The sequence below is a fragment of the Tinamus guttatus genome, unplaced genomic scaffold, assembly GCF_059628265.1.
Source record: "Tinamus guttatus ecotype Peru unplaced genomic scaffold, ASM5962826v1 Tinamus_guttatus_pri_ptg000046l, whole genome shotgun sequence".
Classification (NCBI taxonomy): Eukaryota; Metazoa; Chordata; class Aves; order Tinamiformes; family Tinamidae; genus Tinamus; species Tinamus guttatus.
The window spans coordinates 615,303-639,256 of record NW_028288580.1 but is presented as its reverse complement, the minus strand read 5'-3'; the positions used below and the strand labels follow the sequence as shown (position 1 = coordinate 639,256).

The 23,954-nt window shown below is 39.3% G+C and overlaps 1 protein-coding gene across 1 annotated transcript in view; it reads left to right on the top strand.

Annotated features, from left to right (window-relative positions):
- The window catches only part of POPDC1 (popeye domain cAMP effector 1), a 46,736-nt gene that overhangs the window by 13,948 nt on the left and 8,834 nt on the right, over positions 1-23,954 (top strand). The window contains exons 5-10 of the mRNA XM_088538354.1: positions 11,704-11,719; positions 13,741-13,974; positions 16,043-16,167; positions 19,519-19,706; positions 20,335-20,443; positions 22,446-22,613. Coding sequence (XP_088394480.1) covers positions 11,704-11,719; positions 13,741-13,974; positions 16,043-16,167; positions 19,519-19,706; positions 20,335-20,443; positions 22,446-22,613 — 840 coding nt within the window. The remainder of the gene's footprint in view (positions 1-11,703; positions 11,720-13,740; positions 13,975-16,042; positions 16,168-19,518; positions 19,707-20,334; positions 20,444-22,445; positions 22,614-23,954) is intronic.

Genomic DNA, 23,954 nt, shown 5'->3' with positions numbered 1-23,954 from the left:
CATACAGCCAGTTATAATCTGTAGGTTAATAAAAACACTTTGAACAAGATGAAGCTCTGACTTGAACATATTCAATTTCTGCTTGTGCTACTCAGTAATAACTACCAGTGAGCTGGTCGGGCTCCATTAATATGGGTTTTTTTGGGGAAAAAAAAAAAAAGCATATTTGAGTCAGCACTGCCCTATCAAGCAAAGATGCTATTGTGAATCCTTTTCTTCATTTGCAGTGATTTTCCTTTAGTCACATCTTAGTCTTTGAACAGTTCCTTTATCTTTTATGGGATTATGTCAAGATTTGGATAGTTACAGGTGAGAGTGGTAGAAGCGGGTGCCCGCAGTTGTTTGCTCCTCCCTCTGTATCAGTCAATCCACCAATAGCAAGAATTGCAAAAAAAAAAAAAAAAAAAAAAAAAAAAAAAAGAGAGAGAGAGAAAAGAAAAAAAAGAAAAAGAAAAGAAAGCAGCACTGAACTTGTTGTGAGTTTTATATTAAAAAAGGCTTATTTTGACCTGGAATTGTAGCAAATTAATTTAGTGGATGTGCCAGTGTATTGTGAGATCCTCAAAGCCTGTCTTGCCTTTTTATGGGCTTCTGGGCAGGTTGACTGCAGTACTTCAGGAAAGGAATGGTACATGTCTTAAATACATGTGACACTGACCGTGCAATTCATTTGTGAGGTAGGAGTTGTTTAACAAGTAGCAGCTTAAGTACAGGTAATAAAATCAAGCGTATTTCACTGCAGCTCAGCTCTGCCCAATACTGCAGAATCACAAGGGTGATGAACAGAGAGAACGATCCCTATGTACTACTATAATTAATAATGCTGTGCAAGGGAAGTTGTAAGCACTTAATGCAAGCGATTAGTTTACGTGGTTGCCTATCAGTGCTGCATCTTCAGGAATTGATCGTCATGCAGCACACCAGAAACTATGGCAGAGGGTGATCAAAGGAGACTCAGTAAGAGAAATTATATATACATACAAAGTGATCTCTGCTAAGAACGAACTGGGAAACCTGAATACTGCTTGGTTGAAAGTGAATAGCTTTACCACACCTTGAAAAAGGCATTTGCTTGCAGGAACTAAATAAAATATTGATGCCATGTTTCCAGAAAAAAAAATCCTCCACAGTATTGAATTACTGTAAATTATAATATATATTTAGATGCAACATACATTTAAAAAGTATTATGTTGTTTCACTCATATCTGCAAACTAGCTCTTAAAAATACAACAAATCCATAACTGTGTAGATTGAAAATCATTTAAATAGAAGAAACAGATATGACCATCTATTGCTGAATTCAGAGAAATTAACAAATAGATTTTCTTCTTTTCTATTTTTGTAATAAGTGAAAGCATACTTTCCCCCCAAATGTTACAGATTTTTTAAGAGTACAAAATAGATACCTTATCAAGCTGACTGAGTAATCTCTTTTGAAAATACTTATTTTCATTGTATTAATATGCATACAAATGTAGGCTCAGGTTTTCTGGGGAAAAACAGCTCCATTTTTTTTTCTGTTTGCATAATTCATGCGAACTTTTCTTTTGTGTGGATTTTTTGTGTCTGACATTTCTCCTTAATTCTCTGCAAGAGGCAGAGGCAATAAAAGCTGCAGCGTGCCTTCTATTGTACGGTTCCAGTTGTCAGAATTAACTGATTAAAAAAAAGGATGGCTGAGTAGTGCTTGAATGTTCTGGTATTAATAATGCACATTATTAATACCATAAATGAATAAACACAGCGATGCTGAAGGACTCTTTGCTAGCTCACTCTGTTACTTTAAAATTTACGGTCTGCCTTCTCTGTTGGGTGTGAATCAAAGCAGTTAATGGAAGTCGCCCGTGTAAACAACGCCACCTCATCCCGCTGAATCCAAGCGCGGAGGTGGAGCTGCACCAGTGCCAGTGTGTGGGAGAAGGGCAGCACAAGCCCGTCACGTGAGACGTGTGGCGCTCGCCGAGGCCCGAGCAGCAGCTGGAACTTCAGGGAATGCTGCTGTCTGTCCGGCCATGTGTCCGTGTGTCTGTCCATGCGGGTGGGCAGCGCTGGGCTTCGCATCCCGGGTGCTGCCGGTGTTAGCATCAGCTAGGGAAAAGGTGGGATGCTCCCAAGAACTTGTGGGAGATGAAGGATATTCTAGCAGTTAGTCTTTTGCTGTGGGTTCCCCAAAATTCAGCTGTAAGCTCTGCTGCAGCTTTTTATTTGTGGGATCTGTGGTGTGCTGTGGAGATTGTACTATTTCCCTGCATTAGTGGGGCTTTTGAAGATAATCGTATTAAAGATGCTTAAAACACTTAAGTCATATAAAGGATTAAATGCAATAAAATAATGGTGGCAAATAACTATTTTAGCAGTGAGTGACTTGCAGTTTTTATTGTATCTGCAAGTAACTCTCTACCCAAACTCATCTAAAGCCTGAGGTTTAGTGCAGTTTTCTGGGAGTAACATGTTAGGATACCACTGAATCCAGAAATCCCATTTTGTTGCTCCGTGCTCTAACATTTATGTGTGACATTTATACAGCAGTGGGCAGCACCATCATCTTTTCTAACAAACAGCTGCATCCGGCAGGAGAGCGTCGGACCTGCTCAGTTCTTTAACAGGGCACCTTTGGCTCCCTGTCTTCAGGAAGGAGCTGTAGGTTTATGATCCTAAGCAGATTGATACCTGCATGGTGCCCAGGCTCTCTATAGGGGTGAGACACATATTTGGGTTTAGCATTTCCCATCTGTAGGTTTTACTGGCTCATAAAAAGCATATAGGGAGATCTAGACACCCAACTCCACACTTGGACTTCTAGGGGGTCAATCCTAGGAGTTTAAAGACCTGGCTCTAAAGACAGGATATTGGCAGGTAAGTTATGGGATCAGATTAATATATATTAGTTAGTGCTCCATATGGCCTCACGTGTATTCTCTTACACCAAGCTAAATGTAAAATAACTTCTCCCTCAGTGAAAATGAGGCAATTGGGTTCACAGCCTCTAGAAGGCCCAGGTAGGAGCACTGATAGGTAGCACAGAGCAGTTACTGAGCTGGCTGGGGGGCTGTGCTGCGCTCGGCGCATTCAGCTCGATCCAACTTTATCAAGTTGTTTATTTATTTTTTAATATGAAGCAAAACTGTCCTATTTCACTTACAGAAATGTAGGATTCTCTCAAATAACATTCTTAAACAGACCTCCCTCGTGAAGTTGAATGGGAGAACTTAAAAGCCATAGAGCACAGCTCTTGGTGAATGAACAGGAATTTGTTTCTGGCTTTTCAGTAGAGTCCTTTCAGTATATGTCCACATTAAAAAAAAAGTGAGTAAGTAATGCAAAAAAATTATGGTAAATACTGAAAATGTCAAATCAGATATGCAATACAAAACATTTCTACAGGTTTTTCTTTTTTTGCTTTTAAAAATTCATAGCACTATTTGCCATAGTTTCTTAGTCAAAGCCATTTTAGTTCTGAAACTATACTTTAGACTGGTATATGTATTTAAGCTAATACTAGATGCAAAAGCAATAATCATATATGTAGAACCTGTGTATGTTTATTGCAGTATGTATTATTTTTAACCCTACATAATAGGGGTTTGCTTGCTGTTTTTTCTTTACAAAACAAAGAAATATAATAAACATTACTCAATAGGATGGTCTTATTCATTCATTGATACTTGGGGAAGGCTTTTTGTTGATTTTTTAAGTAATTATTTGATTTAACTCTCAAAGCCCATTTGAACACGGACGCCGTGCCTCACAGCAGACACGTTGGTTCCCTCTCACGGTGCGGCCCAGCACCCGGGCCCGTGGGGCCGCGTGGCGGAGGCGCAAGGGCCGGCCGGGCTCGCCGCAGCAGCCGCCCCGTGGCGACGGCAACGGCAGCAGAGCAGCCTTCGGAAATGGCAGAGCCGGCACCGAATGCTATCAAGAAGCAGCGTTTTGGTTATTCTATCAGCCAGGTGTTTGCTCAGGAGAAAAAACTATTCAAAGACTCCGATTCAGGACTGCTGATGTTAACAAGTACATAACGTGCTCCCGGTTGATCTTCAGGCTACCCCAACCCATGCACTTTCACAGGACTTGTGCATTCCTAGTTTGTTTGGGGTTTCTTTGCTGTTGATCTTTTGCTCCCCGAGTTTATTTGGTGTTGCTTTTTTTCACTGGCATCAGTCATCTGCTGCTTCACAGGATTTTCCACTTTCTCCCCACCACTTTTGTTCTTGTTACCCTCTCTTTGCATCTTCTTGTAGAAAGAAATTTGATGTAAAAATGCTATCTTCTGCCCATTCTTAGTTATTCTGAGCTATTTTTCTTCTCCTCCCTCTCAGAATATGGAATATTTTCATTCTCAAATCCCACATGCTTTCTCCATCACTTGCTTAAATAATTCTGTAGACTCATCTTCTACCTCCCTCCACTTCCACTTTTTTACTCCTTCCTTCAGTTATTTAAATTAGCTTTTTGAATCTTTCATTTATATTTCTTTTCCATTTCTGTCCATCCTTCCAGAGATTTTAAACACTTGTCATATAATTCTTTTCATCTTGAAATAAAATCATAATTATTTATCAAAAAAGAATGAAAATCCTGGAAAAAAATGTATTTTTTAATCAGGCAAATATGCAAAGTCCTGGAAATGCAAGTCTAGCCTTCACTGTCAAGTATTAAAACACACAACTAAAGAAAGACCAATATTGCACTGAAACTTATTTATTGCAATTTTACCAACACCAGAAAGCACCTATGCATTTACCATGACAATACCTGGAATTCTTTTGGTTTACCCGGGCAGTCACATGGACTAAGACAAATTCACAAAGATCGCTGCAGAGAGAGTTTGTGACCTGTAGTTAGTATGGATTAACTTGAGGATTAGCACAGACAACTCTCCATTCTCATCCTGAAGCATCTTTGCGTATGGAAGTTCTCCAAAACCCAAAATCACAGCCTGTTCAAACAGTGCTGCCAGCCCCACTGCCGTGGGACCCTGAAGGGATGCGATACCCCCCGGCTAGGGAAGAGGAGAAATGCAAGAGCTCAGCCGGTGGCTTCCCTTCCACAGCAATGACGTGTGCAGGAAAAGCTGCCTCGTGTCAGCTGAGAGCAACGTGTTGATAGTAACTTGAGTCCTTGACAATATTCCTCTCTTTCCAGTTCTGGACAGACTCCTTGTTATTCCCTGTTGTCACTACGGAGCTGCCGCAGCAGAGCAGTAACAGTGGCGCCACGACCCTCACCTAGCAAAATTCAACAGTGTGGTAGAACTTTTTTTTTTGTAATCATGTGGTTTAGGTAACCAACACCTGAGCAAGCACAGCAGGCACTTCAGAGAGCAGTCTCAAAAATGTGAACAGATCATAGCCTTCATATATTCATAGCAATCATTCATTGAGCAATTTCAAACAAGGAACATATAAATCAAATTGTCAGCATCACAGGTAATTGCTAAACTCATCACAGGTAATTCAGGATCAGGGATAATTGCTACATGTGATTGGATAAATTGTTTACTGTGAACATTTAGATAACTTCAATAGCAAACAATTTTACTCTGCCCTTTAATCTCCTGATTGTGTACCCTTGGATAAACATCTATGACAAGCAGCGCATCTGTTAAAACTTGGATGTTTTGACAGATCATTTTAGAAGAAAGCTGGCCCCTGGCTCTAGGCTAGCAACAGCCAATTATTATACTATCAATCAGACACTTGAGAGGCCCAGAATATGATGTTTCATATCTTTGTTTCAAAAGCATTTCACAAAAGGATAGATTTTCTTGTATAAATAGGAGACAGCTTCCCTGTTGCTAAGGCATTGGAAAAATTCCTGGACTATATACACTGCAATACAATAGACAGCGATGTTGTAGCATCTGAAGTAAAGATGCCTCAGGACAGATACGCTTCTCTTAAGTAATCCCCCTGGAATACTGAAGAATTAAGATTATATTTATCACTCACAACCTCTTTCACACAAACTTTCCTATAATAAAGAAGTAATTCTCAATGATGCTTTTAGATAAAATAAAAATATTTTTTCTAGGAAAAATTTCACACTTATATAACACATAATTTTAACATCTTGGATGGGACTCATCAGAGTGAAATGTCACAGCTCTGAATTACACACCTAGGACTCCTCCAATAAGCAGAAATACACGGCAAGAGCATTTCGTCCCATTTCTGAAACTTTTCAAGCATACGCAGGATGAATTACTTTCTGAAAGAGCCCCTTTGCCTTGTCATTTGTAATGAAATTTAAGAGATTCATTTAGATTAGATATCTTTTCAGATATTGAGTACTCTTTCTGGAACTTTACATGGAAACATTTAATAAGTATGTGTGCGCAACTATGCATGCATGTATGGACCTTTCCATGTGAGAACGTGCATGCACACATGCACACACGTGCATACCCACGTAGATCTTACACACCAGAGACCCTGTCATCGTCTCAAAGTAGTGATGTCTCCCAAAACAGGGTCTCAGAGCTACAGCAAGCAAGAGTAAAAAGCATTCTTTTTTTTCTGTGAAAAATGTTGCATAAAATAGCTGCAGAATTGGTAGCTTTCATTTGGAAGAGGCAAACAGTTTATGCCACCTGCAATTTTATGAAAATGACTTTACAGTTTGCTCAATGAAGCCTTTTAATAACTTGCTGCATCTAAATGAGATATAAGAGATGTCAAGTGATATTGTCAAAGATCACAGAGCAGATTGGTGGAGATAAGGAACATAACTGAGTAGTCTGCAACATCCATGTGACATTTTCTACTACGAAGAAGAACTAAATAAGTGGAGAAATAACTTGAGCTATCAAGAGTTTTATGGCTAAACAAGACAAGAGAAAGTCTGCATCAATGAAAAGCTCTAGTACCAATGTTTAGACCTGCCTCTACTAAGTAAATGCATCCGTTCAACACAAATCTCTCAAAATTGATCTGTCTCTTCAAAGCCGAATCCTCGTAAATGTACAAACAAGCAGTTTTATTTCTTGCCTCTAACCAACTTATATTAGCAGGCTTCAATCAACTTTTACTTTATTGATATAAACATGAGGTTAGCCCAAGTGAGTCTTCGTGGCAGTTTAGCAGTAGAACATTAAGCCAATTTAATTAAACCAGGGTATCCTTCTGATGTCCATGAAGCCTTGAGTTAAGAGAAGGAATTTTACGAATCAGACATTGCCACATATATGACATTCTACTCAGAGAAGTTATTTCTAAAACTAAAGGTTATGTAAAATTAGTGTCTCTGTAGAACATCAGAACATTATTAATGATAAGAATAAGATAATGGTAAGAACACAGAGCATTATTCATGCTCCATAGAGCATTAATAGCTCGGTAGAGCTATTATCTTTACAAATTTGATGCTAATCATTCTATTAGAGAAAGATAGGTCTGTCTTCCAGCAAGCCCCTCTTTGAGGGCCAAGCCATATGGGCAGTTCTTCAATCCACCCTTGTTTTTCTCTTTCTGCTGACACCAGTACTAAATACCACCACTGAAGTTACCTACTTAGCCTCAATTCTTACAGTTCTGCTGTGCGGTGGAAATTATATTTAATCAAGAATATACTGAATATAAAGATAACAAGAGACTAGGTCTGAACAGGACAAAATTCTACTCTTTTGCACAGCTGCAAACACCATTAGTTAAATTGTCGGATTTTCCCAGCCAACTGTTATTTTCACTATTGGTCTACTGTGTGTCACCAGCGCTCCCCACAAAACCAGAGAAGAGCTGCAAGGTAATAAGAAAAGTACAAAGCCTCTGTAAAAGACACAACTAGCACAGAAGATTTTATTTTTCCAATGTGTAGTACTCAGAAACTTGTTTGAAAATGCTGACACATCGGTCTAGATTTGTATAGGCGCTGCCTGACAGGCTGCTTTGTGCTGCTTTTGGAAGCAACTTGGCCTTGTTCCAGCAAGCATAACTGAATATTATCAGGCCCAAACATATGCTAGATGCTATCTCCTGTAACCATTCCCATGGCCATATGATCAGAGTTGTTCTTCTAAGCCTTTTCCCAGCTCACTTTACTTTGCATATCTCAGGAAAAAACCCACAGCCACAAGGCTCAATGGCCTGTCAGTGGAAACACAGTCTCACAGCAAGACCTTCCTAATAAATGTTCATAATAAAGTTTGGAAAATTGTGTTTCATACCAGGCAGCGGAATTCCTAAAAGCCCTATTTACATGTCAGATATTTGCAGACATATCCAGGTTCCTTGTCCAAGTTGTAAAGACAAGAATAACCATAACAAAGCCACAGTCTCCCGGGACACATGCTGACGTGTATGTGTATAGACACCTACTTCAAAAATAGTTCAGGATCCTGTATTATTCTTTTCAGAAATATAATGCTGACCATACACTGCCATCTACTATAAAAATACACATTGTAGCTCGCTCATCACAATGTATTGAGATTTTTCTGCCTTTGCAGTCCTCATTTATCATTGACAGTCAGGCCTCGGGATGGCATGCCAACACACCCTGTGTGCAGTACCTTTCTAGATGACAAGACATCAACCTGTAAATGAAGGCACAGTATTCAGCTATTCAGTCAGTCCTGCAGAAGAGGTGATGCAAGCGCATTATAGACTATACACCAGGAGTGCAACAGCAGCACAAGAGGCCTGCCTCAGAAACATATCATTTCTGGGACCTGTAAAACTGCCACATGAGGAAGCTCTGTGCCATTTCTTAAGCACTGTGCTCATGACACAGCAACCACAGCAGGGGCCAAGCTGAGAGGAATGGTTTTATAACTGCTATTGTGCTCCTTGACTCGCCATATAGGGAAAACACTGCTTGCCACTTGTTTAGGGCAGAATTCAGCTCTCCTAATTGTAACCATCCCAAAGCCAGGCACTTTGCCCAAGCTCTACGCTCCTTCCACAGTGAACAGGGCGCGCATCTCTGTGGGACGATTTATGCCATGTGTTTCAGATGCCTAAACTGGGCACTCGTCAGTATTCAGGGGTTCAAACCGGGGCAGAACCGGGATGAGGCTTGCAGTCCAACAGGGGCACAGAGCACGCAGTCCGATACCCCGCAGCCTGCCCAGCAGAGCCTCCTCGAGACGTTCTGGCGCACGCGACGTGCCTGAGGGAGGCGCAGCTCCTCCAGGAAGACCTGGAGCCTCCGCAGGCTGGAGCGGCCACCTCCGTGTCACCCCGCACCTCGCGCCCCCGACGCCGCCCCGACCCCCGCTTCGCCGCCCGCGCTGCCCCCTCGCGGCAGCGCCCGGGCCCGCGGGAGGCGCCTGCGCGCTCCGCCCGCCCGCCCGCTCCTCGGCGGCGGCCCCGGCGCTGGCGCCGCCCGCGGCCTCCCGGCCGCTCCTGCCTATTTTAGTCACGGCGGCGGCCGCGGCGCGGAGCGGAGCCGCGGGCTCGGAGGTGCTGCGAGCCGCGGCGCGTCCCGCTCCTGCCGCCCTTCGCGAAACTTTTCCGCGGGCGCCCGGCAGGGGGCCGGGCACAGGTAAGGGAGCTGCGCGGTGGAAGGCGCCCGGGCGGGACGCACCTGCGTGCGGGCACCGCGCCCCGGGGCAGCGCTGCCCTTAGGGGAGGCGAGCGCGGGGCGCCCGGCTGCGGGCAGCAGGCTCCAGCCGCGGCTTGGCTTTGCCTTCGCCTCCCCAGGGCACTTTCCACAGTTTTCCCTCTTTTTCGGCGGGAATGGTGTTCCGCGGAGCTGCGAGGCTCGCTGGGCTGCAGGCAGGCGGCGGGAAGAGCCGCTGCCGCCGCCCGGCGACCGTTACGGGGGCGCCTCCGCCGCCCGGCGACCGTTAGGTCGGGAGGGAGAGAGGGTGGAAAAGGCGCCGCCGTGTTGCGGTGCCGGCGGGGTTTCCCGCGTGGGGTTAATTTTATATCTATCTATATATATGTAAACGTTTTGTGCTAAAGCTTTTGCAGTAGGTGGCATCTGAGCAGAAGCGTTCAGTGCTGCTCTTGGTAGAACACGTTCCACGGATCTCAAACTCCTAAATGGGCAAATATTCGTGTCTCATTAGAAGTGTTTAACTGGGGAGGTCAGGTTAGAGTTTTTTCTGCTTAGGATCCTTAGATTTTTTTTTATTATTTTTATTTTCCCGATTTCCTCCACTTTCCCCCTTTCTCAAACTCCATAGTGTTTATAATTGAGGGGGAAGTCCGCTTTTTCAGCGTGATCCCGTCACTCTCTGCATTCCCTTTTTGGGTGCTCTGAGGCTTCCCAGGTTTTGTTGTGCACATGCAGGCACAGTTGTCAAGCCCCGTTCTGTGCGCCATAATAACAGCGCTGCGGAAGGCTTTCGAAACAGTTTTGCTGATGTTGTGACTTGTGTATAGAAAAGTCACCTTCTGAGCAATGTCTCTCTTCAAGTGGATTTGGCTGTTTAAAAAATTTATATATATATAAATATTTTTAATACTAAATATAAACAATAAATATATATTTATATAAAAAACACGTGCTGGTTTTTAACATTTGCATGTTGTGGTTTAAAATCAAGCTCTCCTTTCACTGGAAGGAAAAACAAGGGTTACGGAGTGACAGTTGGTAGGATTTTTCAGTGCATCTGTGTATATAACACACATGCAAAGTGAGTGCAACTACAGCTAAATTTTCAGGGTCTGTAGAATGGCTAGTGTGCAGTAAGGTTTGTTATCTTGAGTATGTATTAGGAATATTTGTGCAAGTAAAGATGTTTTGTTAACAATATTCTCATTCTATATAGTTAGTTTTTATCTAGAATAATGTATAGGCTAAATAGAAAATTTGTTTTTTATGACGTGTTTAACAGATATGAACTTGCCGCAAAGAGTGTGCTGAAATACATCTTTACTTGGATCACTTTCCCACTCGCTCCAACTTTTTTATAAAAAGGAAATGTGTAACTTAATCTGTAATTAGCTTAATCATACTGTCACTAATGATTTGTCTTCATCTCATGAAAACAAAGAAATTGTTACTGATTGCTTAGATTTTCTATGCAGCTTTGGTGCTGCAAGACCATGAAAAAGTAATTAAAGTTCTGGAGGTATGATAAATTCCTGAGCATGGTCTATCTTTAGACTCGCACAATCCATCTCCATGTAAGTAAGCTAGCAATGACTTTCAAGTCATGCAAATGTACTCAAGCAAGGCTTAAAAAATGTCACTTAACCAGTGCTGAATGGTGTGGCTATGGGATACAAGGGTTCTCAAGGAAATAGATGGTCACTTGAGGGTTTTGTTTAGTTTGGTTTGGTTCTTGACCACTATGAGCACCTTTTATGGTAAAAGACTTCAAGTGACTTGATCAAAACAGAAACATCTTTCCATGGTGACAGTTTTGAGTGGTTGGTTGTGACCTTAGTATCTGTGGCTAATGGAGGATGGTTTTGGCTGGGTTGAGATGATTTAGATTACTGTGCACTCTGTAGGTGACTGGGCTGGTTGGATTTCTAGTCTTCAAATGTGTGATTCTTTACAACCAAGTGTAAAAAGAGTATGGTAGCCTTTATTTTTTTCCAACAATACTGTACAAAACTTTCTATTAAAAAACTTTGTTTGGAAATCTTCCTGGATTTGTAGCCAGATGCAACTGCAATTACTTGTTCTGGCCCATTTTGATCATGAGTAGAACTGATAGCTTTATGGCTAGCTTTGTGAATTTGCTTGTCTTTGTTTCTTTGCCAAATGATGGCATATTTAGTGTACTTTATGGCAGTTTATTAGACAGGTGAAGGATTGAGTGTCCAAAGAAACACAACTGGTAGTTTCTTACAAGAATTGGGGATGCTGCTGTTCCTCTGTTGGAAATTTATATTGTTTGAAAATGGGGTCAACAGGATGTCACAAGATGTGGACAAGATGAGCACGAATACAGTTGTGCAGAGTTAACAATAACTTTTTTTTTTTGAGTACATTAAAAATCCAGTCCTGCAAATTCTTACTAACTCTCACAGTTTTGCTATGTGTAGATGGTTTTGTTAAGTCAGGGGGATTGTTCTTGTGACTCTAGAAACTGTACTCTTGCATAGAAACTGGATAAAAATAGGAATGTAATTGGATAGTTCGTGTATGGTAAATGGACCATGCATTTATTGAGGCACCATAGTTATTGATGCCCTAACTTAGAATTTCTTTATGCCATTAGTTAACTCTTGTAGAAAAACTGATACAGGAATGAAGAAACATGTGAGCGTATTGAAGGAAATTTTTTATATATATATATGTATGTATTTGGTAAAAATGTGTGATTGGCTGTCTGTTTCTTTGTTGTTCTCCCATTTGAAGATTGGTTCTATCCGGAGGCCATACTTTATGTCCATAACAGTGTTTCATCCTGCAGGGTCTCTGCATATTTTATAATGACTTATGTGTGACAGGATCTGGCCATCTGAGGGGAACTGTAAGAGGGCTGAGTTGTTATTCATGATTTCTTCTTGCTATTGCAGGAGTTGTTTAACTTACTTGAAACTTCTGCCCAGGCTGACGAGAAGTAATAAAAAGCATGGATGAAACTAAAACAGCTCCAAACTCCTTCACAGCCCACTGAACACTCTTAAATGACAGAGATGCAAAGTGCATCCTGGACTGCAAGAAATGTTGAGTGGATTGGCCATGACTTTACTGTCAAGCAATTAATCTATTCAGCAGACTTTAAGCACACGGGCAGGGACATGCATGGCCTATACAGAACTTATTTGAATGCAAATCCCTCTTATGCAGTGTGTTTGCTCATGGATGCATGTGTTTCGTTAATGAGAATCAAGCAGAACTCAATATAATCTCTGTTGTTTCCAGCAAAGTATGCATGACCCCCTGCTGCTGCAACAAGAGTCTCTCTAGAAATAGTGCTGGTTCTCTAGCTAGAAATTGGTTTTTATCTGTTCAAAGCACATTCTCATTCTGGACTACTGACATGTTCTGGACTGCTTCTAACACTTGGCTCCTTAGTAGTAGTTCCTTACTTAGGCTGTTAGGGTTTTAAAGGTAATGTCTTGAAATGTGCCAGTTTATCTTACTAGTTAGTTCTTAAGATATTTTTACTTTTTTTAGGAGAGAGGGGTTTTCTTTCCCCTTTAGACTTTAAAGAAAATATATATTTATTATTACTGGGGAGAAAAACCTGCATATTTTTAGATTAGAAATCAGTTTTCTTAACTGCCCCCATTTTCTTCAGGAGTTCCATATATTTATTCTTATATATTTTTATTTCATATAATTCTTGTATATGCAATATAATTATTTATTGTTATATATTCTTACATATTTATTTACTGTTCTAAATTCCCCTCCGCCCCCATTTTAATGAGGCCAAAATCATATGTTGCTGAAGAGATACAAAAATGATTCTGCAAGAAGGTCAGATTTTTTTGTTTTCTTCCTCTCTTTCTTGTCTTTACATAAGACTTTACCTAAGATTACAGACCCATTCAGTAAGTGATAGTTAAAAACGTGATGCCTATTTCTATAGAACTGGATAGAATACATAGGATGTCTTAAAGAGCAGTTGAAGCTATAATAGCAGGTGTTGGACCAGTGTTGTGTGTATGGCTATGGTTAAAATTTTGAAATTTACCCTTCAAGACTAATATTTAGGTGAAAGCAATAGTAAAACATTACTGAGCTGTGGATTTGGTCTGCATTTTTAAACTATTTGTAGAATTTCTGTTAATGAGAATGGAAGATACACAATGGAATAAATTAATTTATTTTCTTTACAATGTGTGTCTAATGCATGGTCACTTCTCTTTTTTGTTTTTACAGAATTCTTCAAGATGAATACCGCAGCAATCAGCCCACTCACCGTTACTCCCCTAGGTTTTGTTCCAGACTTAAAAAATGCCACCCTTGTGCCTTTCAATGAGACTGCATGTGAAAACTGGAGAGAGATTCATCATCTTGTTTTCCATGTGGCCAATATTTGCTTTGCAATTGGACTAGTTATTCCAACAACTCTAAATCTTCATATGATTTTTCTACGAGGCCTGCTGACCATAGGTGGGCCAGTTTTCTTGGAGCTTTACAACATTCATGAAGTAGAAACAGCAGTAAACGTTATAGAGTGTGCTGGTCTCCTCAGTTTATGGTGAAATTCCAGCATATATTGTTTTTGATGTAAGCTTCTTTCTGGTCTGAAAGACCTTATTTGGAAAAGGTGTTTTATATATATATATATATATATATATATACACACACATACACACAGACTCTTCAAATTTTGTGGAAATAAAATAGACAACTTCAAAACTTAGGTCCAACTGGGTACTTGTTTATTAGGCTCTGAATCATAGTTAAGGGTATGGATTATTAAGACCTTAGTTTTAGGCTTCATGCAAATAGTGGGCCATGCATTGGCTAGTACGCTGGCTTAGTTCATCTGTAATACATAAGATTTTCATTGAGAAGCTTAGTGCAATGGTTAGCCACACGCGTTCTTTAAATGTGGATTTAAACTCATGACATTTGCTCTTCAGTGTTATTTTCATTTCCGGTGTAGTTTTCACTATAGTGAAGGCTGGATTCCCTTGAGGTTGGTAAAATTTCTTCCATCATTGTGGGCATTTCATGATGCAAAAAGATTTGATTTCAGAGAAAATGCTAAATTTGGTATGTCTTAGACTAAGCAAGCATGGTTTGAGTTGTAGCCTCCTGTCAGTTCCACAGCTGTTTCAAAGCCCCGGTACATTGTGGAGCAAAGTGTTTGTGACTGAATGAAAAAGAAATATCAGTCATTACAGAGTAGGGAGGGTATGCTGTAGAAACCCAGGTGTTACCTGCTGGCATCAGAACCCATGGAACACTCGAGGGATTTTAAGTGAGAATGCTTATTAGTGTAAAAGTGTGCATCAATTGCATGATAGAACTTCTATGGCTGAATTTGCAATAGTTTTGCCATTTCCTTTTTTATAGTTATGATAGGATAAATCATCAAAACAGACTTCGCTAATGACCAAGGGTCTCAGGATTGTAAGACCTTTTGTCTGTGCACTTCCCATTTAAAAACAGTGGGAGTTCTGCTCTTGCAGAGTTTAACTGCTTTGGACTCTTGGCTTTTTTGTATTTTGAACTGAGAAACAGATTTGGAATCAGAATTTTTCAAACTGAGATAGCAGCTGGAAGCAAATATATTCTGTGAGCAGCACAAGTAATGAAGCTTGGTTTCCTATGGCTGTGTCCTTTGTGCTGTTATCCCGGCCATGTGCTGCTCTGCAGCATCACCCCTCTTGAATTAGGACACTAATTTGATACCTTTTCTCTTTCATTTTCTTGTGATTTGCATCAAACTTACAGGAAAATCTGTCTGTGACCTCTATCATTTGTCAGATGTGGCTGAATTTGGTCAGTGTGTTCAGCTATTTGAGACAGACCGACAGATACATATCAGTGTATAGTCTTTATATGCTAAAAATACTCGTAGTCATACAGCATGCCTTAGCTTTTAGAGCAAGTCATTATTCAAAGTGAAATAACCAAAAGAGAGAATGCATTTGAAATTTTGTCTTTGATGGCATGCAGGTAAAGTCTGGTTGTGGCTGTGTCTTTATCACAATGCAACAACAGTGATTCCTTTACATTTTCAAACATATCTGTGCATGACTTTAGATTTTGTTGTAACTGTTGCTTACTAAGGAATGTTCCTAGTACAGATAATGAGGGTTCATTTCTCTGCTTGTTTGTCTAATTGATGCAATACTAGTAATAAGGTTTTATGGGTTGGTTAGTTCTTATTTTACTGAACATAGTCTTCCCTGATCCTACATTGCCTCCATGTTAATAACAGATTATTGTGGTCTGTACCTTTTTGCCTTCCCCAGTCCTGAATTCTTGTTCCTTCAGCACTGCAAAGCTTTGCTGCAGCCCAGCCTGGCTGAAGGGCTGTCAGTGTCTGTTTGTAGGGTGATCCTGAGGGGTATTGATATACAGAGCCTAAGTGTACGTAAAGCTTGTAGCAATATATTGCTTTTCTGTGTGATTGTATCCTTTTACAATGAACAAATTCCTCATAGTTTTCTAAGAAACTTTTTATTGATCGTTGAAATTTAACTTGCTATTTTAATTTTTACAGGATGTGCGTTGTTCATCGTTTGGGCTACGCTCTATCGCTGTGCCTTGGACATAATGATCTGGAATTCTGTGTTTCTGGTTGTCAACCTCTTACATTTTATATATCTACTGTATAAGAGAAGACCGGTATGTATAACAACTAAATACTACAGGCCAAACTTAATAAGATGCCAGAAGAAGGAAACTTGTCCCATGTTTGCTAGACAAACTTGTCAATGACAGGGCTTCTTTCTGACTGACTCAGCTATGTCAGTAAAGAACCAGCCCATTAGTATTTTTAGCTGAATCTGATTCAGTATGTAGTTTCTTATAGTTTTTTTTTTCTCAAATCTGTTATTTAAAAATAATGCGCATCTCAAAGTTTCTCGTCCTTTATTATAGCCTCCCAGTTACAGACTTGAAGCATGATGTATGGTGGTTGCCTAGGTCTTTTTTTGCTGTCTTGCACATTATGTTTATTGTCAGTTTGAAGGATTTTTTTTAAAGCATGTTTTATAGAGAAAGCTAGAAGATGAAGAAGAAATTCTTGAAAAATAACTTCAAGTGAGATTTTCTGTCAGCAACTATTGCCCATCTCGGAAACAATTTTAGTCATCCTTACAAATTACACTTTTAAGGAGAGAAAAGAATGGAAGACTGATTACAAGTTAGTCATATTGCAAAATGAATAATTGATGTTTCCAGTTATTAAATATTTATTTTATTAAATGGAGTATGCAAAATAGTAGTGATTTTCTCTTCTGACCATAAAATTATTTCTGTGGTTTTTGTTCCTTGGAGCTTTACAGATTTGGCTTCTTTAGTCTGAGTGGAAGATAAAAGATTCTCACCGGTGTCTCTGCTGAGCTCTGACTCGAAATTTTGGCAGGATCCCAAAATATTTCAACCATTGCTAAACAAAACATTACACCTACCCAAATGGCTCATTTGGAATATGACCCACAAGCGTGACTGCAGTAGTCATCTGAGCTTGTAAAGAGCGAGTAGTCTGTTTTGAGGGAGTCCATCTAAAGTATAGATGTAGATCTATATTACGATGTCCTCGTCACTCTTTTGGAGCTGGAAGTCTTGGGACCTACTTCCATGTTAATCTGAGAATGGAATTAATCACGCTGAGTTGCAAGGATATAGAAAGAAGTACAAACGAAATTGTTACAAAGGAGAGACTTCCTGGAAAACCTATGTGCAGAACAAATTGTTTTCTAAGTCCACGATTATATGGAACATACTCTGAAATTAAGCAGCTCAGGACAATCCCAAGCATAGTACAATATCCCTTGCCAGATTGAATTTAACTGTATTTTGTCTGCATAAAAGTCCTCTGAGGTGTTAAAGACTAGGGCATAAGGAACACAGAAATTCAAAACCCTCTTTTCATATAAGTGTAGTCACCAGCAAAAGATGCAATTAGTAGTTTATACCATGTGAAATAAATGTAACTTGAGGTCAGATGACTTTTTAGTGTTAATCTTGCCTGAAGATTTGTCTCTGAGCCCTCCTCTTCATGTTTCTGGGGCAGAACCAGTTAGAAGTGTCTCTCCACGTTCTATAACAGAATGAAGCAAACGGCAATGAAACAAAAAGATCCATTTAAATGTTTTGAGATGGCTTGACACTTAATTGAAACGTGTATGAACAGATCAAAAAAATCAAGCAAACAAACTGAATATCCTAATAGATTTGAGCAGGGTAAATGCACTTAGAAATTATACACAAAATTAGCAGTAAGTTCAGCTATAGGTATGGAAAACAAAGTTATCTGATGCTCTTTCATCAAAACTTTTCTTGTGAAAAGCTCATTTAAAAAAAAATTTAAACCCCATCGTTGTTCAGCCTTTGGAAATAGGCATTGGTGTCTGTTTCATGTACAGTCTGATCAGTGGTTTATGAACTTCTGCTTTTCATGGTTTGAGGCTGTCTGGTTTAAAAAAAGTGAAGACTGCATTTTGGAGTGTTGAATTTTTACGAGCCATACAGCTGCAATGTTGAGAAGTTGTGCAGTGATGGTGTCACGGTCCCATGCTGTCTCATCTCTTCCTGTTTAGGAATTTAATACCAAACTGCGCACGACTAGCGTGGGATTAACCCAGTGTCTCTGCCTGATCATCCATTCTGAAGTGACTCCTGTAGAGTTCAGTGGCCCATGCATGCATTGGATTGTATCCAGTGAATGAGACAGTGGGTAAATACTTCACAAGTATAGCTCTATAGATATGGAAAGCTTCTCCTTCAGTTCAATTAATTATAGTTTTAAATAAATCTGAAATTTTAACAACAAAAAGGCCTTTTTTTCCATGAACTTTCATTATGCCTTGTTTTCCATTTCACACCTGCGTATAACTCCACTACGAGCAGCTCACAGTGGATTTTTGATGGAGAATGCATATTTCTCATAGGCTCTAGAAAATATTTTTTTCCTAAAATACTCCCTTAGGAAAGGAATAGTGGGTGCTTAACAGGTTGAGGCCCTCATGGCCTGCAAGCAGCCTGAAGATTTCCTGTGTCCTTCTGAAACTCTTCCTGTCAGCTACAAGGTGCCCAGAGGATTCTCAGGCTACCCTGTTATCTGTATCCAGCTGGAACATGACTCCTGTACCTACCTCTTCACTCCTCCTCTATTTTAACAGTGAAATAATAGTAATAAAAACGCATCTAGAAAGCTCTGTAAACTTGGAACATTCTGATTTGTTGAAGGGGTGACTCCTTTTCCCCTCTTTCTGACTTATTTCTTTGTTGCTTTTCCTTGTTTTCCGTTCTCAAAGCATTTTATTTTTTTCATTATCTGATGCTTCTTTCTCTGACTTGTTTTCCTCGAAGCAAATATCCAGGCTTCTGTTCAAGCTGCCTCTGGTTTAGGGATGGCCAGGACACTGTCTTATTCCCTGCTGCCTTCATTCAGGAAAGACTTCCAGGCTTGGGATTTCAGCCAGCTTCTTGTAGCTCTCGTTCCTGCTGGCAGAGTTTGGGTGGGCTCCTAGATGTGGGAGGTTCAGCTGGCACTCGTTTCTTCCTCATAACACATGATTTGATGGTGTTGTTTTTCAGGACTCATAGTCCTGCTTTTCTGCTGAAAGTGAGCCAAGAATGTAAGGGATGAAAGGTGCTCCCAGAAGAGTCTGAGGGAGAGTCAGGATGTGGTGTGAAACATGCAAGCAGCCACATTTTTTTTTTCCCTGTGTTATTCTGGCCCAAGTTCTGTTTGCATTAAAGAGAAGTCTTGGGAGAGTCCTGGTAGCTGATTTAACATGTCATTTACATGGAACATCATCTTAACATGCCAAGGGTGCTCTTCTAATTTTAGCTAAGGTTTTGCTCCCTTTGTCATATCTAGCATTTGTGGATAGATGTCAAACACTTATTTATTTGTTTTTCCTTTTTTAAACCTAAAGATATAGCAACTACAGCACACATGCAGTCTTACCTTTTTAATAACTAATTCATTTGTGTTTATTGATGTTTTCTGTTCTTCTATTTTAGATCAAGATAGAGAAGGAGCTTAGTAGTCTCTACAAGCGAATGTTTGAACCATTGCGTGTGCCTCCAGAGCTGTTCCAAAGATTAACTGGACAATTCTGCAATATTCAGACTTTAAAGACAGGTCAAGCTTATGCTGCAGAGGATAAAACATCAGTTGATGATAGACTAAGCATCCTGCTGAAGGGGAAGTAGGTTCTGTAAAGCTTAGGAACAGCTTAAGTGTTGGGTGATGGCTGAAAATATTAGAAATCTGGAGGGTTTTGTTAGCTTTCTAAATGTTGCTGCTATATACCATGGACTACCCATATGGGCTGTTTTGGTATTTTAAAAGGTATGTAGCCTTTTGTCACACTGTTTGCAAGTGACAGTGATGTAGCTTACTGGGAGCGTATTATGTCTCCACTTTCTCTGTGCAGCCACATTGATACTAATGGGGAATATATTTGTGTCTTCCAGAACAAGCAAGAAATCTTTGAAATTTTACTGAAGTCTCCATCTTAGTGCATGTGTGGATTGGAAGTTTTTTTGTTGGTTTGTTTGTTTTCTGGCAGTATGGCATTCCTCTCCAGACTTTTTTTTTTTTTTTTCGTTTTGAAAAGCAGTATTTTGAGAATACACACATCAGGCAACTAAAATTCTATTCGGAATCATTGGAGATTTAGACAGAAAATACGCTAGCTCTTTGGCTGAAATTTCAGAAGATGTACACATTTTAGCCTGTTACCTTCTTCATTACCATCAGCAAAATCATAGTCAAATTTAAATTATCCAGCCTCCATCATTTTAAAATGTTGATTCTTGCCTTTTTATTTCCAGAATGAAGGTCTCTTACCGAGGGCATTTTCTGCATAATATTTACCCCTGTGCCTTTATAGATTCTCCTGAATTTCGATCAACTCAGATGAATCGGGGTGAGAAATTCCAGGTACACTTGTTTTAAATGTCATTGGATATGAATTAACTGTTTTTTTTTTTTAAAAAAAAAAAAAAACACCACAGTGGTCAACAGTGAACTATTTGACTTGCATAATTTTGCTGGCTTTCTAGTATTGGTGTTTAATGATGGTCCATATCAAGAATAACTTAGACTGAAATGCTACAGAACAATTTTATAATGGTCTATTTTGTTTTCTCTTTTTAGTATTCGCAAACTTATTTTCTGTTAAAATATTATATAGGACAAATTATTTAAAAGGTAGTTTTTCCTGGGAAAGAGATGATTTTGAGTGGTTCCTTCACTAGTTTAAAAACAGTAAATGAAAATGTCTTTTCCTGCACTTAGTAATACCAAAGATTACTATAACTAAAATGAAAGATTTTAAAAATTCAGCACTAGTAGTTTGAAATGGATGCTTATTTAAACATATTAATGCTTCTGTCATTCTGAAAGCTGTTAAAAGCAATATTAACTGAAAGACATCATGCTTATTTTGAATAAAAACACTCCTATGGGGACCAGTATTGAGTAGTAGTGTAATTATGCCAGTACATTAATGGATATATTATGCAATAGCTTGCGGTAAAAAGTGCTATTAAAGTAGGTTTTCTCCATGTAACACTGAAATCCGTGTTTTGCTGCTCCCTACTTGATACTAACTGCATACAAATAGTGATTACTAGCCTCTGGCATGCTTGGATATATCCACACTGGTGTCCTAACAGATAAGGGAGGGAGGAAGAGTAATGTAGGGATCTAAAATCAGTGATTGATGTAATATGTTCCAGTTGAGCACTAGGCTTGATGCCAAAGGGAGATAGCTGTCAAGATGTGTTCATTTCACAGCAGTGAGGAATCCTATAGAGTTGAAGTCCCCTTCATACTATTACTTTTTGTAAATTAGGAATCAATTTTAGTGAAAGGGAAAAGCTGATGACTCAAGCTGTGCCTACCTTCAGTATTATTGTAATCATTATACATCCTTCACCTCTGTGTTCTCCTTGCTTTTTTGTGATTTCAGCCCACTTGCAGTATGAATATTCTGAGCATTGCTGGTGGAGTAACATATAGATTAAATCTTACGGGCTCCATCTGCTGGCAATTCTGCTGAATTCTTCCTAAACTTGTATGCTTATATTACAGACAGTGAAGTTCAAATCCATGTTTGTGTGACAGTTTTCCAGTAGTTTTCAGGGGGGTTTTTTGTGTGTGTGTTTATTTTTGAGGTAAAACTAACTTTTAATAATAGAGGGTAGCTTATTTCTTCATGGATACTTTCTTTTCTAAAAAGGACTACTGCTCTAATACTGTGTAATGGCTTTTGTATGCTGCTGCCCTCTCCTGGCACAGAATGACAAATCTGACGATGTATTCATAAGCATTAAAACCTCCCAAGAGAAGATGTAAGCTCCTCTGTAACTGTCCATGGCAGAATTGTCAATAATGAATCAAATACTTCCTTAGCTCCAGTGCTAGAATCTTGTACTTGTGAGAGCACAAGGTCTGTCAGAAAAGCAGTTGAAGAAGGATGAAACTTTTTTCCCCTCAAAAATCTCTAAAAATAACTCTTTCACAGCAGTCTTTGAATTATACCAGTTGTTGTTTAGTTACAAGGACTTTAGTTACATGGACTTAAAACCTAATGACAAACCTAAAACCTCGGCCTGTTGGGATGTGAATAGTGTCATCAATGTAGGACTGACTTAGTATGTACATGTCCTCTGTCATCAGTATTTATAGTTCTGGACACTATGAGAAACTTTCCATAATTATCTCCCTCCAAATTTTCTAAAAAATTAACTTGCCCTATGGATCAGTGTTTTAAATACAGTGATAGCAAATATGTAGTCTTAAATTTGTAAATACCGTTTTCAAAGGGGATACCCCAAGGTGTAGCTTTAAAAGTTGATTTAAATGTAGCCACAAATGAAATAGTATCACCTATTTTAAAGCAAGAGAGGAGGGCTAATTCTAGTATGTGTTTTCTCAGGTTACCATTGTTGCAGATGATAACTGCAAGTTCCTGTGCTGGTCCAGGGAAAGGTTGACTTATTTTCTAGAATCTGAGCCATTTCTTTATGAGATCTTTAAGTATCTTATTGGCAAAGATATTACAAATAAACTCTACTCATTGAATGACCCAACCTTAAATGACAAGGTAAGCAATTTAAATTTTGTTTAGGGATTTTCTTGCCTCCAACAAATATATTTTTACCTTAACATTTAAATGTCTCAAGGCATATTGTTTTGAACCTGCTGTTGGTGGTTGTTGAATTCGTACTCATTTCTTTTTAGGGACAACATGCGAGTCAGTGAAACATTTTGTCAGCAGCAATATTGGTTAATGTTAGCATGGTAATGTACAAGGAAAAGGAATAATTGAGAGTCAGACCAAAGTGGCTAGTTCAAATATTTCTAGCCAAGTAGTAGGCATGATGACTAGCTGCTAAAGTGTTTTTTTTTCCCAACTTTTACCATCATCTGTGTATGTATTATAAATACAATATTTCCATGTTCTGTGATTTTTGGATTTAATTCACCCTAACTGAAAGCAAAAAATCCATGTCGTCGGATTGGCCATAAATGTCTCACAGAAAGGTTAAAAATCCTCTTCTGTAATCGAAGTTGTGAATGTGCTGGGAAATGGTCCAAAAGGAGCAACTGCCACTCGTGCTATACAACAAACTACAACAGGCTTGACTTCAAATGTACTTAGGACTAATTAAACATTATATTTTTTCTCAATTTTGTACTGTCTACAGAAAGAAAGAAGAAAGAATTGTTGGAAAAACAATTTTACAGCCACAAAACACTGCCTTCTGGCCAAGGCAGTAGAGGGTTACACTGTCTTGTAATCAGATGCTCAAGACTATTTCAGTTCACTGTTTTCATGGATCATCTGAGTCTTGCTGATGCAATAACACAGATGTTATTGCATGAATGCAGGAATGTACAACCTATAAAGTAACCTTATAAAGTTTTTTGTTCATATAAGGAAAAAAAAATAAGGATCAAAGATGTATTTTGTTAATCAGAATGTTTCTTGAGTATGGCCTCTGCAAGGAAAGTGTAGCAACACGCTCCCTCTGTGTGCTAAGAATTGCATTTGGGCTACATCTCCAGGGAGACACCTGTTTGTCACTCACCATGCCTGTTTTTCTTTTCTTTTTTTCTTTTTTTCCTGCATGGAAGGATGACCGTGTTAAGGTATTGTGCCTAGTGTACAAAATCATCTGCAGCTGCTGGCTTTTGCACTGTAGAATCAAACCATTAGCATATATAAATATATGGAAAGAATAATGTCACACACGGGGTCATATTGTAAATTTGTAAATGGTTGTTTTAAAGCAAAGAGTCCTTATCATACCTTTGAGGTTTTTTTTTTCTTTTCTTTTTTTTTCTTTTTTTAATTCTCAGAGAGATGGTTAGACTTTAATGGAGATCCGCTGCCAGTGCTTGGCAGAAAAGGGTTGCTGAGTTAAATGATATGTTGTATTAC